The 13,549-nt window shown below is 37.1% G+C and overlaps 1 protein-coding gene across 1 annotated transcript in view; it reads right to left on the minus strand.

The window, feature by feature from the left end:
* Positions 1-13,549, minus strand: part of IL1RAPL1 (interleukin 1 receptor accessory protein like 1) — a 606,065-nt gene that overhangs the window by 11,900 nt on the left and 580,616 nt on the right. The window contains exons 7-8 of the mRNA XM_069028525.1: positions 11,734-11,879; positions 706-849 (exon numbers count right to left, since the gene is read on the minus strand). Coding sequence (XP_068884626.1) covers positions 706-849; positions 11,734-11,879 — 290 coding nt within the window. The remainder of the gene's footprint in view (positions 1-705; positions 850-11,733; positions 11,880-13,549) is intronic.

Consider the following 13,549-nt stretch of genomic DNA (forward strand, 5'->3'; position numbering starts at 1 on the left):
AATCTAATTAATCAGAGCCTGCAGCTCAACCCACTTTGCTGTTCAACAGCAATTTTTATTAGTAAGGCTAGAGGCAAAGAAGACCTCTTCCTTAAGTGCTTAAAAAGAGAAAGATGAAAATGCATGTATGTTTGACAGAGCTGGTGCATATATTGTGGTTCACTTTTGTTTAGGCTGGATATCCTGGAATCACAGAACAACTTTAATGACCATTTAGTGGCCCACTTTGTGATTAAGTAAACAAACTCAAGCAAATGAACTACAGGGTACATTCCCAAACACTCGGAACAATTTATTGAAACTGATCAGTTTAAACAAGCAGTAAATTGAGATTCACTTTAACCTCTACCTATTTGTTGAATACAATTAGGGAGGACATCCCCTTGCTTACAGAGAAATAAAATTGGCTTTCAGTACTGACAGGAAGTGAAAATCTTTAATGCATCGATGTTGGCAATTTACATTCAGTGTCGGGATTAAAAATCTAAAAGACACGGATGTCTTCTGGAGCTCCAGAGAGCAGCACATACATCAGCTCAGCAGTGATTGTGCTTGTGTGCTGTATGAAGAATGTATATTCAAGTCAGCACCTAAAATTGGAGTTGTTAACACATCTTGAACTGAAATTAAATCTGGGCCTTGGTGGAGAGAAATAAAAGACAGACATTCTTAGAAAGTAGGAAATGTGCTGAGAAGCTGCCTTACCTCCATCTAGTTCTTCAGCTCCAAAATGATTTCTGTAGAAGAGCATAATCTCTATCTTGTAACACTTGTAGATAGTCACTAAACAAACAAGCAGCAGCAGAATAGCACCAAGCCCACCAGCAAGCTCAACTGTGTACATCAGCTCTGCAAAGAATTACAAAATGCAGTAACAACCACATTCCAAACCACAGAAAGATCAGCAGCAGACCTTGCACTTTTGTTAAACATTAAAATAAAATAATGAATTATGAACCCCGTATTTATGTATTTATTTCATTATAAGACCCTTGAATGAATACCTAATTGATTCTTTTTTTATTCTTCAGTAAGTTTTTTCCCTCTGATACACCATATGAATTGCTCATTTAAAAAATAAATATTGCTGGGGAGAAGTATGTAGATAGATCACAGTTTGCTTTACCTAGATAAATGTTGCTGTTTGACTTACAATGAAAGCAAAGGTGAATGTTTCCTTTTTGAGGACTATAACACAAAACCAGCTCTTCCCTTACTCCTTATACAAGTAGAATGTGAACAAACTGGACGAGATTAAGGATTTGATTCTTTTTTCCCAAATAAAAAAACCCTCAATAATAGTAATATTTAAAAAACCCCACAAAACACTTGAGAGATGTGAAGACACATTATCCAAGGAACCCTACAACATCACATCTCAATTGTGTTAATATTTTTAACACTGTTACCCAGAGGTCTGCAGTTCATCTTTATTCTCACTTTTCCCCCAGTGGGCTTAGCCAATGTGTAGACACAGCAAACTGTCCTGACTTGTCTGTTGTGACATTCGGGCTGACCCCCTGGTGTCTTTGCTGCTGTCTGCTCACAGGGTGGATTGAGATCATCACCATGGAGCTCCGTTCCTGGTCAGTTGTGGCCGCCACAAGCGCCCAGCACCAGAGCCACTTGTTGGGCCAAAGGTAATATGCCACCATGGACTTTTACCTCCCTCAGTTTGAAAGGTTGCACTCTCAAGGAAGCTCACAGAGCTCTGTTCCTTTTCATTTGCTTATTGACTGAAAACTGGCAGTGTCAAAAAAGGAGGGTGGGAGGAGGAAGAAACTTGCTCACAATTTTGTAATTTTAAATCACTAGATGGCAAATCTGAAGGCCTTCCATGCTTTTCCAAATCACTCAGTTTTGAGGAATGAAAAAAACCCAGATCTTGGAAATCTAAGATACAGACTTTGCTTCATAAAAAAAATCTGTGCTGGAACAAGTGTTATTTTCACAGTGTCCTCTTCCAGTGGTAGCTTGTCTGAGCGAAGTACCGTGAACCTGGAGTAACCTTTTTTGTGTATGTGTGTGGTTGTGCAGATTTGATAATCCAGCACAATACAATTCAATTAGAGAAATAAAAGGTTAGAGGAAAAATTGACAATCGCATTTGTTTGACAGCTTCTACTGAGAATCACACACCTTTTTTTTTATTATTACGAGGCAACTGTAAGAAGATTTCATTGCTCTCTAGAAGACACTAAAAATGTAATAAAATAAAATAAAAAGGCATTTATATTCCATGTCATTCTTTCCAAAACTGTGATGGAAACTCCTTTGTGTTAGATATTTTTAACACTGACATGGTTATTTCAAACTCCCTATACTCTTCTGGTCCAGAGAGGGAAATGTTATTAAAAACACTCAACAAAATATGGTTTGCATAGACAAGTAATACAGTATTTTAGAATATAAATGGAAATGGAAATTACTCTGCACTGCCTTACTATACCCTGTTTATCATTTTGTAATACAGGTGATGCAGCTGTTCAATGGTAACTAGAAGAAAGACTTTAATATTTTGGGTTGCTAGGCGCAAAATACTCCATTTATGTGCCTGCTGTTATGACTCACTAAAGGCAAAGAAAAACTTTACAGCTGGAAAACAGAAGTTTTTTCTAAACTAAGGATTTTTATATTAAATGGAAAGAAATAACTGCAGGTATTAATCTGTTTTCTGTCACTATGCATGAAATCAGACTAATGCACTGCATCACTTTTGCCATCAGAGTCCCCCTAAGTTACATGTTTCCCCATAAAGTAAGATTATGCCTTTATGTTTGCTTCAGTAAAATCTATCTGAAAGCACATGAAACTGTCCTTAATTAGGCAATCAAAGCAAACAACAAAATTCTCTAGTCAGCCTGAAACATACTAGCAATTACCTTTTCATGTGTTGCTGCTGAGTCCATTGGGATCGTACACAGATAAGGTGGTTCTTTCTCAAACATATTTGTTTGCAAAGGTAGTTTCATGGTCTATTGATCTAACAGAGCCAGCTTGTATTTTCCTCTGTGCTGGACAGCATCTATCAGCACAAGTTCACTGTGTGTCTTGGGTGCTGTTTGTCAGGGTTCAGAGGCAGAGAGGGGCAGTGATTAGCCCAGCAGATTGCTGCATCCTTACACCCAGCCCATGAGATGCGTGAGCTAGCCCCAAAGTGCTGGAAGTGGGACAGCCACATCCATGAAGCACCGTGGAAGGCAGGAGGGATTGGCCTGGGCACAGTGTCACAGAAGGTTGATTGTTTCCAGGCCTTGAGTTTGTGTTTCTGCAGGATGCTAAACTGTGCCCTAGGGGGTCACTGGCTGGCTCTTAGCTGCCTCAGGGATTTTAGGAGGTGTTCCTCTATGTTGAGCTGAACTGAAGGTGCAAGAAGCAGAAGGCCTCCACTGTTGGCCCCTTAGGTGACTGAAGCCATTTCCCATTTCTGTGCCTTGGTTTTCCCAATGTGAACTGAGGAAGGTACTCTGGCTCCTCCCTAAGAAAGGTTACTCCTGAAAGGTGCTCTGAGTGCCAAGGGTGCTGGTGATGTGTGTGCCAACAGTTTGAACAATGATGTAGTGACTGTTAAAGCCAAGCTAAAGAGTAGCAGCAAGGTTACAGCCCATGGTTACCTTCAGAATAATAATTTTTTCTGCTGCTTTATTCTGCCTTTTACTGTGAGATTTGAGCACAGTTGCTGCAGTAGGCATTACACTCCCTTTGAAGTGTGATCTGTTTTTCCTGCAAAAATTCAAGTTTCCTTTAGTGGCTACATACTAAAAAGATTCAATTTCAGCACAATTCCGCATCAGAAGCAAGACATGAGAAGTGCAAACCTTTTAAAATCTATTTAGCCCCTGTGTCGTGTTGCTCAAATTACAGACCTGGCCCTCCTTAAGGAGCTGAGACTGAATGTAAAAAATACTTGAGGAAAATTACTTGGCTAACCCTTAGGGGGACAGGCATTCTGTTAAAAACAACAAACGAGCAAGTGCCAGAGAGTTACATCCAGAAGCACAGCAATCATTTAGTTATAGGCAATTAACAAGAGTCTTCCACTAGTACAGGAGCAGTTCTACTCCAAGGAAAACACATTGATTACTGCAGCAGTAGTAGATTGGTTTCTGAATAAATAGCTTCAATTTAAAATAAGATTTGTTACAAGCATTTTGACCAATGGCTACAATTTTTTTCCTTATCAGGAGGCTTTGGCCAAGCAGCTCAGTGAAAGAGACAGCTAATTAAAAGAAGGCATGTGTCCTCTCCAAATATCTAGGACAATATGGGTGGTAATAAATACAGTGATTTTATACCTTTTCCTTCCTAATTCCTGGGCACATTTGTAGGATACATCTTTAATCTTCACCTATCTCTAATATTTGATAAACTTCCTTTCACTGTGTCATACAGGTAATTCACTTATCATAGCTGAAGTTGTAAGAAGAAAGTAAATAAAAGTATTCTGTCAAAGATTCTTATCTTTTAACTTATATGACATGCTTCAGGGGCTTTACATTTAATGATCTGTAAAAATTTAATATTAATTTTATTCATTATTTAGCCCTCATACAGCTGAGCTACTAAGAAAAATAATTATATTTCAAACATTCTTTTTTTCATGATTTATAACTCTTTGAGCACATGTGATTTATAGCTGTGTATTCAGTTTCTGAGCCTTTTTCAAAATCCAGTTACAGTCTAAGGTCTCAATTTTGCAATCGCTTACGCAGATTGCTCAACTTCATGGAGTATAAGTAATCCCTCTGAAGTCAACAGGACTATTCACAGAGCTTCAGGTTAGCACATAAATAAATCTTTGCAACTTTGTGGCCTAAACTGATTTCCATTCTCTGCCGGTCTTGGATGATTTAACTCACAAAGAGATAGGGTTTGGTTAGAGGCGGTTCTCAGTTTGTTTAGGTATACTTTCACAGACTTCAATTATTAAAGGAACCATAAAGATAATGAATATAATTTTGAAGGAGAGCAGGGACTGATGTGTTACAACATGCAGGTTTGGTTATGAATGGGTGTGTTTCTTCTAGAGGAAGACGGAAGCTGGCTAACACAGGAACACTTGTCTGAGTCTTATTTCATAAAGAGTAGGCAGAGTTTAAGTTAGCAACAAAGAAACCCATATTCACAGTTTTAAAATGAAAAAGTATGGGTTGTGCTCTATTTTATTTTCTTTTTTTCTTTCTTTTTCTTTTTTTTTTTTTTTTTTTACCTGATTAGTAGAGTATTTGTTATGGCATTGCTGTAAAACAAATTATCTTCCCAAAGTATAACATATGGAACCATGGCTGTATACAGCATATGCATATCCAATGCACATATGTATAAAATCTATTCTCTTTTTAGGGTTTCTTTTTCTTTATTTTTAGGATTTTTGTTTGTTTCAATTGCCAAACAAAATCTGGTTGTGCTAAAAGTACCTAGATGGATATGTGTGAATATCCTACATGGATATCCTATATGGTGATTGATACTGTAGGACAGTAGTACTTCTGATAGCAGTAGAAGCGGATTTGGGCTACTTATTAGCTTGATTATGAAATAATTTCTTAGCACAAAGTATATGCTTCCTGCCAGTGTGGGCCACGCGTGCCCATGGATGTCTGCAGAGTTGACTGAAGCTGGCTAAATTTAGTTATGATTTTCAATATGGTTTTCAGTGCAGCAGTTTCATTTTATTTATTAGAACTGTTGAGACCTGGCTGTCTTTGTTTATTTTTTATATCAATAAATAATATATATTCCTGATTCCCTTATGAAAAAGAACTAGTCAGGTTTGAGATTATATGTCCATAAGCATATACGTGTGCAAATGCAAGACAGGGATCCTGTTAATCTATTCATTAGTATGGCAGGAAACATATTTGAGCCTTGGTGCTGTTGGATTTCCAGTGTTATTAGAAGAGAGATAGTAAATTATTATAATAGAAGTATATTCTTATCAATAACATTTTTATTTCTGCTGAGAAGTACAGGATACCTGTTCCAGTAGGAAAGTAATTTACACTGACTATCTCCAACAGTATGTTAGCTCAAAAGAGGATAAGGTTGGAAAAATATAGATGCTGCAATGTTACTGAAGCTTGTTACATTTAAATACATAACAATGCATTTTAAAGGCAGTTTATGATAAATATTGAAGGAAAAAAGTGTCATGGTGTGGAACTGCAGTAATCTTTGGTTATCTTCCCCAAATTAATGAATTGGGCATGACCTGAAACCTTCCTGAGTAGGAGAGCTTCTATTTGTTAATTGTACTACAGAAATCAGACAAGCCCACACTATTACTCCATTTAGATCTTCTGAAAGAAATGAATGTAAGAGGCAATGGGAGGTGCTAAAAATGTGGGGAAAAAAAATTGAGTACCGAGTTCCAAGGATGTAAGATCATAAAACATACTGTTTACATTTTTTTTTTCTGAGGATAGCATTAATGAATAATTTAGCTATGCAATGATTATAGGAAAAATTTGTGGCATTTTATTTTAAAATATTTTTGTCCTTGCCAATGCGGGTTAGACTTGCACTTAGACATTACATAAAAAGAAGAACTGTGATAAAGTGATGCAAAAGTTGTTTTAAAAAGCAATCCATTAAAGAAACCAACTAGTTTGACACATTGTCAGAACTAAGATTTGTCAGAGGAAAGCTAGATTTAGGAACATGTTGAGTAATCTTAAAAAAAAATTCACTGGAGTTATCTTAGTCCAATTTTCTAAAGGACGAGAAAAACCTTACTGATTAAAATAATGGTCTTATGAAGAGTTTCATTCAGGCAGAGGTCTTTAGAATTCTATTCCTTGACTGATTTTAGATGAGGTTAAGTGTTAAAGGACAGTCACTGTTAGTTGGGTTTGGGACAAGAAGGGAGCTGATATTTGACTTTTGGCCCTGTGTCATGAACCTCTTGGGACAATGAACCTTTGCACTGCCGAGCACAGTGACAACTTGAAGACTTTTTCAATGGCCATAGGTGAAAAAAAAAAAAAAAAATCCATCAAATCCAATCCAATTTCAATTCCAATTCTACAACCTGATGAGGATCTTAGAAAAGCTTTCCCTGCAGCACTGAATAAAAACTGAATGCTTTATAGAGTGGAAGATAGACTCGTGTAATATCTGAACTGACCAAGTGGGTCGGAGTTCTTCAACAGTTTTGCTTCCACTGAGACTCAGAGGTTCACTGCAATGAACAAGTACTTAGGTCCAATTACCAGAAGCTGAAATATAACTCACTGCTCTCATATTTCACAAGATGAGTTTCCTTTCAGAAATTTCAGAAGCATTGTGAAGGTTTTTTGGTAAAGGGAGATATAACACCTGGAGTTTCTTTGCAGAGGTTAGAAAAGAACTAGTTTCTTTTCTCTTTTAAGTCTTAATTGTCACTTATCACTACCAGTGTGTGAAATTGTGTTTCACTGTGTGAAATTGTGTCCAACTGACTGAAAATGCATATAACACATTCAAGTCTGTAAGTAACAAACCAGATTCACACTATTATGTCAATGGCATTGCAATTTAAGGTGCTTGTCTGCAATTCTATGATCATCAATAACCATATGAAGATAATTTAGTTTAATAAGCATATGAAGATAATTCTATTCAGAATTTGCTATTAGTTTGTACAGGAAATATTAATATGATGTTTATGCATTAAGAAATGATGAGTTTAAAATAAGGTAATTTTCTTCAAGATGCATTCCATGTAGTAAATAATATCTTGAATATTTTTCAAACATATATTTTCATGGGCATTTCAAACAGACTCTTTCTCTAACCAATTTACTTCAGTGAATTTTTTTTTTCCTGACAGAAGAAAAACTCCAAACTTGTTTTGACTATCCCTCATTAAGTTATAGTCAACAAGATTCATATATGCTCACTGAGAACACCGATGACAGAGGAAAACAAACCAAAACCATAAAAGAGCCCCAGAGTAGGAAATTAGAGGATAATACTGTGTAGATGACAATGGAAAAAAGGGAAGTAAATAGTTTGAAAAAATGCATGAAAGCATATTACCTTAGTTCTGGTGTCTGTCCCAGGAAAAATACCAGTATATTATTAAGATTTTAAAATAATATCAATACCACTTAAAGAATAATGCCAGGATAGAATTTGATATTATTTTTGCTGTGGAGTTCTACTTGCAGACATGCAGAGAAGCCTTTCAAAAAAATAATCACATAATTAGATAATAACCTGTATTTACAACACAATCTATTATTAAATGAGATTATGAAGACTTTGATCCTGCATGAAAGTCATACTTGTCAATACATAACATTGCAGAAGAGCATACTTTTTCCCTATGCATTGCATTTTTTTTTCCTACATTGATAGACTATAATCTTGTCTTCTTTAATTGAAAAACTTATGAAAAAAATAGAATTATAGTCTGTGATCCAGCTCTTACATAATCTGCAATCTCTGGTCTGTCATTAATAAATTTCTGCTTAGCTGCTATCAGTACCACTCTCAGAATTAATTTCTAGAAGGTTCTTCTACCTGGCTGAAGATTAACCTGTAACTGCTATAGATGATTGATGGCACCTATCACCAGTAAGTAACAAAATCAACCTTAGATTATAACAAGTAGGTTTTTTTTTCCTACACAAAAGAGAAAATAACTCGATTATTGTAAAGGTGACAGGGATATGGTCAGAAGGTGGAGGAAAGGGATGGAAGTTAAATCTTCTGGGTTCTGATTGCTCTCTTTTTCCAATCCTTTTGGATAAATTTTGTTGGAATGAATGACAAAAGGAAACAGCATTGGCAATGTCGTGCTTAAGATATTCTACTGCCTTTAGCTTGGAGTTAAATGCTCCCTATGCACAGCATCTGTGGAAACTTAGGATTCCAGAAATGGTTAGCTGGAAGCAGAAAAACATAGATAATAGGTTTTCTCCACTGGTGTCAAAAAATAAAGAAGCTCAGGAGAAAATAAGGGCTGGGCTCCCTGAGATACTGAGCACTGGTGTTTGCACTAGAGGGAGGTACCAGGAGCCTCAGCTTTTCCCAGTGCTGGTCGCTGAAACTGGGTTCATTTTTCCTGCACAAGTGTTGTTGGAGTCCAGGGGCACTGTGTTCTGCTCCCCTCCTGGAAGTTCATTTCAGGAAAGGAGAGGCTCTGTTTTTCCATTCCAGTGTTACATCAGGGGAAGAGCAGAAGCCCCCTTATCCCTGGCTGAATGTGCCAGACTCTGGTTTGGGCAGGGACCACCCTCAGATGGACCCTGCTTGGGGTTTCTGTGAGGTGAGTGTGTGTCCTTGTTGGGTTGACCAGTGGAAATATTAAGGAAGATGCATCCAGGCTTTTTCTGATGATTTAGACTGTTGACTTCTTGCCCTTTCAGGGCCCGTGTAATTATAGGTATGTCTGAAATCTCCCCCTAGACTTTTAAATGAACAGAGACTCTACTGAGCTGGGCGAAGCAGCAGTTGCAAGGGTGTTTGAAAGGCTTAAACTTTGTACCTGAATCCCCACTGCAGCGTTTAGCCCTAAATACCTCTTTTTCCAGGAACTCTCTTTGTTCAGCAGCAGAGCTTTCTGCTTTGCTGTCCCTTCTGATCCTGGTGATAATGTTCCACATAGGAAGTTTAAGAAGGATTGTAATTTCTTTTTCATGTATGCAGTGAACATTCCAGATTCAGCATTTTTGTACTCTTATACTGCTGGAAAAAAAGATCACTAACTAGAAAACCAGCCAAAACTAATACATCTGAAAATGTCTTGGTGTTCAGGAAGCAAATTTACCTAATTTTTAGGTCTCAATTGTTCTAAGTCAGCCAAATAATCAGAAATTAATAAACAGCTAACTCATTTCTAGCAGAGACTAAATGTGGATCTAAACAAGGAAACCTAAACCGAAAGGTTGTCATGGTGATATACAAGAGACTAAACAAGCAGTGCAAAACTCCTCTTCCTAGGAGACCTGAGAAACTAGCTCAAATTTTTATCTGTCATGCTTAATTTATCATTTCACTGAAACAGTTGTCAACATGCAAAATGTGTAGAAGGCTTGTATCTGGTACCTTTTGTCTTTCAAGGGCACAACAGATTTTGTTTCTAGATCTATTTCAGATTCAGCCTTACTTAAAGAGGAAAAAAAATATTTTTGGGAGCTTTTCTGCTATTTTTGTCCTTTTACTATTTATAAGGGCAATTAAATATTGAGATTACTCCCTCTTAAGCATGTCATCATGAGGCCACATACTGTGGTATGTTTCACTTACTGAGTTCTTTAAGAAAGGAAGCAAGGAAAGTAGATTCTTGCAAAATTCATGCATGCACAAAGATTAGTTAGAAATCTGGTGGTCGCAGAACAGAGAAGACTTATGTGTTTTCATTCTTGGAGGTACTGCTTGTGTGGAAGATAAAATAAGGACTCATCATCAGCATGTGACTTAATAGATGGCAGTTAGTTAAGTATTTGTTTTAAAGTAATTTAAATTTTAAAATGCCTTTATTTTCAGTGTTCCATCAAGCAATTTGATTATTAAGAACAAACTGTTGGATTTCAGTGGATTTTTTTGGGTTAAGCTCTTGCTCTGAGTTCAAATGTCTCTGAACCAGAGTATATAACTACTAGCTGATATATTGTTGAGGTTCAATTACTTAATAAGTTAATTTCTCATCTCAGTAAATTCAAGAAAATAGGACAAATGCTAGGCTAAGCAGAACATCTGGTAATTCACATCTGCATCTTTTAAGGAGCAATGACAAGAGCTCAAAAAAAATGGCTACAAATTAAGTTCTATTAAAGTAATTGGAGGTACCCAACAATATGTTTAAATGAATTTGTCACAATATCTTGATTTATGTTTTCCTTCTAAGCTTAGACAGACTTTGCATGCTACAAAACTAAATTTAGGGAAGATATCACTGCTTTGATATAAATTGCGACGCCACAAGTACTTCAGCACCCCAGTAAGATCCTGGCTTGCTCACCTTTACAAACAGTCTAAAAAACACAGTAATGACAGCAAAGTGCAGACTCTGCTCCTGCTTATTCTTTGCCCTCAAGACAACGGGAAGCTGCATGAGGGTGGGGAGTGTCAATCCCAGGCATGTGGAGCACCCCCTGGGAGGTAAAGTGGACAAAGAGGGTCTGGGAGCTTTGATTTGCAGGCGATTCTCCATCTCCCTGTAATCATCTCTGCGGGAGATGGCTGTGGCCATTAGGCAGGCTGGAATCATGGGATGTGAGTGGTGAGGGGAAACAGGAAGGTTCTTAGAAGTTTCTGACATGGTGTTTCACTTCAGAAATGTTGATGTTAAACAAAAGTGTTAGAAGGAAAATATCCACAGTCAGGCTATGCAGGAACTCCCCTGGCATGGGGTTTAGGTGGCATTTCTGATAGAAGTGGAATGGGGCTTTTTTTGTTTTCCTAAAATTTGATTTTATTTCTTACAGAAAATTATTACAGTTGTATCACCTGTGGTTTCCTACTATTTTTTTCTCTACTGAGCCTTTACTAATTTTAAAGTTAATGAATTATTAAATGCATCTTTTATAGAGATATAATTAAAAGGCGTTACTGTATTTTTTCCAGTGGCAGCCATAATTAGCGACATCCTTTCTCTTTTATTTTGCAAGTCATACAAATTCCCGGGGAAAAATAATCATTGACTAGTAATTTGGAAGCCAAAATTCATGCTTGCGTCTGAGGGAATCTCTACAAACTGACCACCCCTACATTTCACCCTTTCATGGAGAAAAGCTGTATATTTACCCCTTTTATGTAGAAGAATACTGGCATGCCGGCGTCCATTGCCATTCTCCACGTAGCAGGAATAATTCCCCAGGTCTGCCTCTTCAACTGAGTCAAGAATCAATGAGATGGAAACCTCCTGTTCCCCGAGATGTTCCTTGAGAACCCTGAGGAAAAAAACAACCATCACTGCTGTTCTGCTTGTACCACAGTGAAGCTTTAGATAATCATGACATAATAATGCTACTTACAACTCACAACTCTCTGGCTTCAAATTTGGCTATGGTTTGATGCAATCTTAATTTAATTATATCATGCCCTTTTCTTCCTCACTTCTAATGAGGAGGTTTGGCTCTGTAAATGTTAATGAGAGCTGCAGTTTATTGTCTTCTTTAAGCAGAATGATATGCACATGGATAATGTATCATTGCACACTTTGATGGAGACCATGATCCATGAAGTCTTGGAATGGTAGAAGAGAGAATATTGAAAACAGTTATTCTGGGGGTTTAGAGTCACACCACAAGTCTGGGCCAAACACAATATTTGTGCTTTTTCTGAGGGTCTACAAGACTCTACTCAGAAATAATATATTCATGCCATGGTCTGAGAGATAATTTCTAGAATGCCTTATAAAATTTGATCATGTTTTATCAAACAGTAGGAAGAACTGGTACACCAGGTGCCGCTTGTTCATACAGATTATAAATAAAAGGTGCCACCTGTCTTCCCATTACTTTCTTTCCCTCTAAGCAAGACCATCAGTGTTTCAGGAACTCAGGAAAGCAAATGATAAATTTTTCCAGGATGTTCCCTCTTGACACACCTGACAAAAGAAGTGGAAATGATCTTTTCTGCTCCTCCCTCCACAAAACAAGAAAGTTGCACCAGGGCCATCAGATAGCCAAGCCACTTGCTGAAGGACTTAGGAAAGGTTTTAACACAAAATGTAGCTGATCTTATTGTCATGTGCCATTTAGTGTATTGGTCTTGACTTTTATAGAATAAAGTATACTGGGGAGCAATACACTTCCTTTTTGCCTATATCTGGGGATGGTGACCTTGAAAATCTCTGTGGTCTTCTTGATTTTGCTATTTGTAATTGTATTGCGCATAACTTCTTTTTCTTGGGTTTTATTCCTCTATCTCTCATTTTTGTTACAATTATTATTAATAATATGTTTATTATTATAATTCGTATTAAAATCTCTTATTTTGTCTCAATTATTAAACTGTTCTTATCTCAACCCACAAGTTTCACTTTTATTCTGGTACTTCTCCCCACCTGAGAGTGAGTGAATGGCTGTGTGGAACTTAGTTGCTGGCTGAGGGTAAACCATGGCATGCACACTTAGATTTGCCTGAATTTCTGAGATTGAATTTCTGGGTCTGAATTTCTATATACGTAGAAACAGTGATATACACACATACAGAGTTATAAATGAAAAAGGAATCTCTTCAGATCCAAGCAGATACTTCATATTGGATAGGATTTAGTATGCTATCTCAAGCATGTAATTCTCAATAAGAAACCACTTTTGTCCTTAATTTCCAAATGAGGCAGCACTTTTAGGAGCAGAAGCACACGGCGTGAATTGCCAGATCCTCTCCAAAACAAGTATTTCAGCAGATAGAAGCAGCCCACATAACAGGATGCTTGGCTCTCACAGGCCAGATAACATCCTAGGAAACTCAGATTTTTTTCATGAAGAAATCAAAACATTCTAAAAGGGAAGTCAGACTTCAGCATTTATTTAAGGCTTCATGTTTGAAAATACTTTTTTGAGCTGTTTTTCTCAAGATATTTATTTTTTCTTTATTTTGTCTTACTAAGTCT

The sequence above is a fragment of the Aphelocoma coerulescens genome, chromosome 1 (genome assembly GCF_041296385.1).
Source record: "Aphelocoma coerulescens isolate FSJ_1873_10779 chromosome 1, UR_Acoe_1.0, whole genome shotgun sequence".
Taxonomy (NCBI): Eukaryota; Metazoa; Chordata; class Aves; order Passeriformes; family Corvidae; genus Aphelocoma; species Aphelocoma coerulescens.